Below are 6,006 nucleotides of genomic sequence, written 5' to 3'. Positions count from 1 at the left end.
AGTGGCCAGGAAAATATGTAATGGCAATAGACATTCATATTCAAAAAGTTAAGCTTTATAAGCTGTTAAAACACAAATTGTCAACATCACATGTCAAAATACCCACACCTAGACTCATAATTATATTTTATTGTTGTTTAGATTGCAATTTTTAAAGGTGCCTAAGAGAGTTAGGCCCACAAATCCCATCAAAATTGAATGAGGTCTTGGTGCCTAATTCCTTTAGACTCCCTGGAGAGTCCCAGCCTGATTTTAGTATCTAAATACCTTTGGCTTCTGCACCATAGATCCTTGTCAAAATGTTGTAATAGAGCTAGAAAGATATCAAATTATGGGAAAAATTGTAAGAAGCTGTCCAATTTGCATCATCTTGTTGACAGATGTGATAAAGTATTATCACAGCGTTCCAGTCACGTCCAAATCTTCTCCATGTGTTCAGAGAGTCTTATCAACATTTTCTGGATTGTAAACAATGTGATTTCAATGCTTGTGGAGCTCTGGGTAAAATGGAGAAATATATCATATCAGGCTTGTTTCCATACACAAAGAACGAGGGCCTCATCCTCATTGAAAAGTAGACCCCTTTCCATCATTCCAGCAGTGTAAAGAGGTCTTTAAGAGCTTGTAAATTACAGTCACACCCATTTTAAGGCCTGTTTACACTGCCAAAGAATTGAAAGTTGCCTTATTGTAAAAGAGACTCAGTTCCAGTAATATATTTTCCAAATTCTAAGCCAAATTCTGCATTATTATTGTTATTTGATTTTATTTAGAGATCTCAAAAGTTTTATTTAATATTCGTATGCTTTGATGGTTCACTTGATTTCACCTCGCTGGCTGCCTAAATCAATGATATCCAGGCCATTGGACAATAAGATCACGTCCCACTGAAAGCCTTTCTCAATATTTCCTTGACTTCTTTATTCCTTAGAGTGTAAATGAAAGGGTTAAGCAATGGTGTCACAATAGTAAGGAAGACAGAGACAATTTTGTTCATGTCGAGTGAGTTCTGTTTAGAAGGCTCGACGTACAGGAAGATGGCAGAGCCGTACAATATAACCACAATGATGAGATGGGCAGAGCAAGTGAAAAAGGCCTTTTTCTGGCCTTGGGCAGATGGGATTCTCAGGATGGTGGAGATGATGTAAATGTAGGAGACCAGGGTGACTGCACAGGAGCCCAGAATGACAATAAAACAGATAGTAATGTACACCATCTCCAAGAGATGCGTGTCTGTGCAGGAGAGCTCTATCCAAGAATCTATGTCACTGAAGAAATGGTTGATGACTCTAGGGCCACAGAAGGACAACCTAGTGATCAGAAATGCTGGCACAGAAATAGTCAGGAAGCCACCTACCCATGAGCCAATGGCCAACTGAGTGGACAAGGTGCTGTTCATGATGGAGCTACAGCGCAATGGGTGGCATATGGCCAAATAGCGATCATAGGCCATGACGGCCAGGAGTAGAAAATCAGTGCAGCCTAGGGAGAAGACCAAGTACATCTGCAGGAGGCAGCTGAGGAAGGAGATGGTTTTGCTTTGGGACACAATATTGGTAAGAGTCTTGGGGATGTTAGCTGTGGTAAGCCAGATCTCCAGGAAGGAGAGATTGCAGAGGAAGTAGTACATAGGGGTGTGGAGGCGACGGTGGGTCTCCACTAAGGATATGATGGTGATGTTTCCTGTGAGTATCAGGAGGTACATGAACAAGAATAGCATGAAGAGTGAGTTCTGCAAATAACGAGAGCCAGGGAACCCAAGCAAAATAAATTCCTTCACATAGGTTTGATTTCCCTTCACCATTGTGGCCAGGTGGTGTACCTTCAAAACAGATGAGACCATAAAGGGAAGAGGAAGAAATACACAGGTGATTTTGTTAGAGGCGAGTCATTGTTGACAGACAACAAACTGAGCTGTCACATATGTCTCAGGATTCTGAACACATTTTCTATGGTGTAGTGGACATTTAACTCTCAATGGGAGCTGGGAACCCTCAGTACATGATCAGCTCAGGGCATTAGACAGAGATGGGCTACCAGAGCTGGAAAGAGAACCCAGGCATCCAGATTCCCAGTTCCTTTTTCCAAGCTGTTAGAACACACTCCTCACTCCGAGCCAGAAACACCACCCAAGAGTCCTAGCCTATATTTTCAAAAGAGACTATTGATCTGGGGGTGCCTCTGGTTTTGGAAGTTTGCTTCGAGACATCTTAAAGGAAGGGCCTGGCATCTAGTGGACAACTTGGGCCCCTGACTCTAGCAACAAAAGGAGAGTCCACTGTTGTTGCTGTTGATGATGATGGTGATACTCTCATATTTGACTTATACCTCCTCCGAACCATTGGTAATCTTGATGATACCACAGACTTCCAGGCTCCATTCACCTCTCATTTTGGTCATACTTTATAATAAGGTTCAATTAATAAATAATTGATCTTTTAATAAATGCTTGAGGAATTTGTATTGATTCCACCTGTCAAAATATGTTGCTTACAACTGTGTCTTATTATCATTTGTAAAGCTTTCTAATGATGCGCTTATAATGATCTGGAACATATGCTGCTCATGTCTATAATGTACTTGCAATCTATTAATTGCTTATAAGAAGGCTTGGAAAAATTCATTTTTTAAATAATTTCAATGGATTATAATGTTTATTTTTAATCCTTGTTTTTGAATTTTTTCACAATTGTGCAGAAGTATGGGTTTTAAACATTTTTATCTTATTTTTATCAATTAAATTTCCACAGTGTGAGAACTTATGGCAGGGGCAGACAATGGGGGTGGGAGGGTGGTGCTCCGTCAGGCAATAAATATTCTATGACCATACATGCTGAAAAGTTGTCAAGCAACATTTACCTTACTTTCCCTACTTATCAATTTCAATTATTATCAATGAAAATATTTTGTCATCGTTTTATTTATCTATGGTGAATTAGCATTTATTGACATTTCCCGATAAAAATCTAAGCTGTCCAAGCCTATTTAGGAAGCTTTTATAAATAGTGCCCTAATACAAAGTGTGACCCCATTTTCTTCAGTTGAATGAGCCCCTCTGCAAACTGCACTGTCTTTAGTATGTTTTCACAAGTGTAATTGAGGTGAACTTAGTAAATTATTATGTCGATGGTACACAGCATGGAATGGACTCTGTGTCCTTCTTTCTGAAATGTGCTGACCACAGAGCTTTTTCATTCTTTCTTTTCTTTTCTCTTCGTAAAAAATTATTTTTTTCTCTCTAAAGACATCAGATCTGATTTGTAGTAAATAAATTACTCTGCAAGACAGCAAGAAGGTGAAAGTGATCTGAAACTGACTATAAACACAAGAGAAATTGTCTAACCTGCTTTTATATTGTAGTGGGAGCACAATGCAGAAGCACAGGCTGGCATTCTCAAAGAACCCTGAGGGAATTGGGCACCCACATACATTGCATTTCAGTGGGATTTGTTCATCCAACTCCTTTAGACTCTGGTGAAAATCCCAGTATAAAACGCCCCAGCACAATCAATGAAAAGAAAATCAGAAAGCAAAATTTGTTCTGTTCAAGGAATCTAAACTAGTATTAATTTGAATGTTAGGAATAATAATAACAAGAAAACATTCTGATTTCAATTAAACTTGTGTAAATCTTACGTATTCTGGGAAGACATTCAAAGAATTTTCAAAACATACTCACTGTGCTGGATCTTTGGATGTATCCAGAATTGGGGAAAAAAATGATATCCCATCAGATGTAGAAGTAACTGATCTCTGAACATGGAGAGAAAACCAATACTGTTGTTATTTTTCTTTTAAAAAAGCAGACAATAATGCTGTTTTTCTAATACACTCTCTTTGAAACTTGTCAAAAGGTTCTAGCTCTCAGCCTGCCCTAATGGAATCAACCATCAACTATCCTTAATAAATCATTTGCATATCTCTGTATGTATCTATAACTGAAAATAAAAAATCTATATCGTATGCACTACTGTCTTTTTAATTGCTCTGTTCAGGCAAAATAAAAGTGTTTGCTTCAGGGAGGCTTATTTCATCTGCTCAGAGTCAGCCTTGGGACATGATCTTCAGAGAAATCCACAGACTTTCTCAGGAACTTTGAGTGCTTTGCTTGTGGAGTCATTAAATAAATAACTCAAGGGCCAGTCCTCAAATTCCTGTATCCCCATGTGGATTTTGTGAACTCGTACACCTGCCTTCATAGAGTTCCTCTGCACTGGATTCTGAAAAACTTTCACATGCTCGTGCCTTGTGTCAAACCTCCGTCCATTGGTCTTGGATCTTGTCCCAAAACGAGTTGGCTGAACAACAGAGCACAATGAGACATATTCTTTTGCCAGACAAAAAATAACAATAATATTTCACTCTTATGCGGTGCTTTAAATCAGTAGATCGTAAAGCACTTTACCAAGGAGGCCAGGATCATTATCCCCCTTTTACAAATGGGAAACTGACGCACAGGTGTTTGAGAGGGGACTTAGCCCACTCACTCCAGTGGAGTTACTCCTGGTTTACACTGGGGTGAGTAGGGGGAGAATCAGGCTCACTGACTTCAGCGATTCATAGATTTTAAAGCCAGAAGGCGCCATTATGATCAGTTAGGCACCTAGTGGGATTCTCAAAGGTGACTAGACAAATTAGGTGCTTAACTCCCATTGAAGTCAATGGCAGTGAGGTGATTTTTAAATCTACACTACATGTTTACCTGCATCTTTAGGCACCTAAATCCCTATAAAAATCCAACCTTTATAGACCATGTTCAAGCCATCTCTTAACCTCTTAGGTAACTTAATAACTTAATACCTTAATAGATGCAACTTCAAGGAAAAACTCTTGTTTTACATTAAGACCATAAGAACATAAGAACGGCTATACAGGGTCAGATCAATGGTCCTTTTAGCCCAATATCCTGTCTTCAGACAGTGGCCAATGCAGGATACCTTTGTCATAAACAGATAGTTAAGGGTTAGGAAGCTCAGTAAACCTGGCTGACACCTGACCAGAGGACCAATAAGGGGACAAGATACTTTCAAATCTTGGTGGAGGGAAGTCTTTGTTTTGGTTGTTGTTCGTTCTCCGGACGGAGAGGGGCCAGACGTCAATCCAGGCTCTCCAAATCTTTCTGAATCAGTCTCATGTTTCAAATTTGTAAGTACCTAGTCAGGAAGGCGGGTTAGACTTATGTTTGTTTTCTCAACCTGTAAATGTTTCTTTTGCTGGAAGGATTTTTACCTCTGTTTGATGTAACTTTGAACCTGAAGCTAGAGGAGGTTTTCTCTGGCTATATAAATTTAAATACCCTGTAAAGCATTTCCCATCCTGATTTTACAGAGATAATTTTTACCTTTTCTTTTTCTTTAATTAAAAGCTTTCTTTTTAAGTTCCTGATTGATTTTTTCCTTGTTTTAAGACCCAAAGGGATTGGGTCTGAACTCACCAGGGATTGGTGGGGGGGAAAAGGAGGGGGGATGGTTAATTCCTCTTTGTTTTAAGATCCAAGGAGTTTGGATCGGTGTGATGCCTCTCAAGGCAACCCAGAGAGGGGAAAGTCTGGGGAGAAAGGAGGAGGGATGCTTAATGTCTCCTTATGTTAAGATCTAAGGGGTTTAGATCTGTGTTCACCAGGGAATTGGTGAAGAGTCTCTCAAGGCTATCCAGGGAAGGAAATTAGTGCTTGGGAGTGGTGGTAGTGTACCAGATCTAAGCTAGTAAATTAAGCTTAGAAGTGTCCATGCAGGTCCCCACATTTGTACTCTAAAGTTCAGAGTGGGGGAAGAAACCTTGACAACCTTAGAGGGAATGAACAGAACAGGGAAGTTATCAAATGATCCGTTCTCTGTCATCCAGTCCCAGGACCTGACAGACCAGCAATTTTAATACTATCCCACCTACACTGATGGGCATTCTTTACTGCCTTGTGCTTAGGTGTTGGAAAAAAGATGTCATAGGTTTATTCCCCACTTGGAACTTTAGCGTCTACAAGATGGGGACCTGCATGGGCTCCTCTAA

General features: G+C 39.8%; 1 protein-coding gene across 1 annotated transcript; it reads right to left on the bottom strand.

Moving 5' to 3' along the window:
• Positions 1-877: 877 nt before the first annotated feature.
• On the bottom strand, positions 878-1,804 carry LOC123345126 (olfactory receptor 6F1-like). Its single transcript, XM_044981811.1, has one exon. The coding sequence runs from the start codon at positions 1,802-1,804 to the stop codon at positions 878-880; it is 927 nt and encodes a 308-aa protein (XP_044837746.1).
• Positions 1,805-6,006: the final 4,202 nt, after the last annotated feature.

Source organism: Mauremys mutica, chromosome 12 (genome assembly GCF_020497125.1).
Source record: "Mauremys mutica isolate MM-2020 ecotype Southern chromosome 12, ASM2049712v1, whole genome shotgun sequence".
Taxonomy (NCBI): Eukaryota; Metazoa; Chordata; order Testudines; family Geoemydidae; genus Mauremys; species Mauremys mutica.
Note: the sequence above shows the minus strand (reverse complement) of the source record. Positions and strands in the feature narration are given on the sequence as shown.

Coding starts and splice junctions, on each gene's coding strand:
- LOC123345126 (XM_044981811.1), bottom strand. CDS start 1,804: ATGGTGAAGGGAAATCAAACCTATGTGAAGGAATTTATTTTGCTTGGG.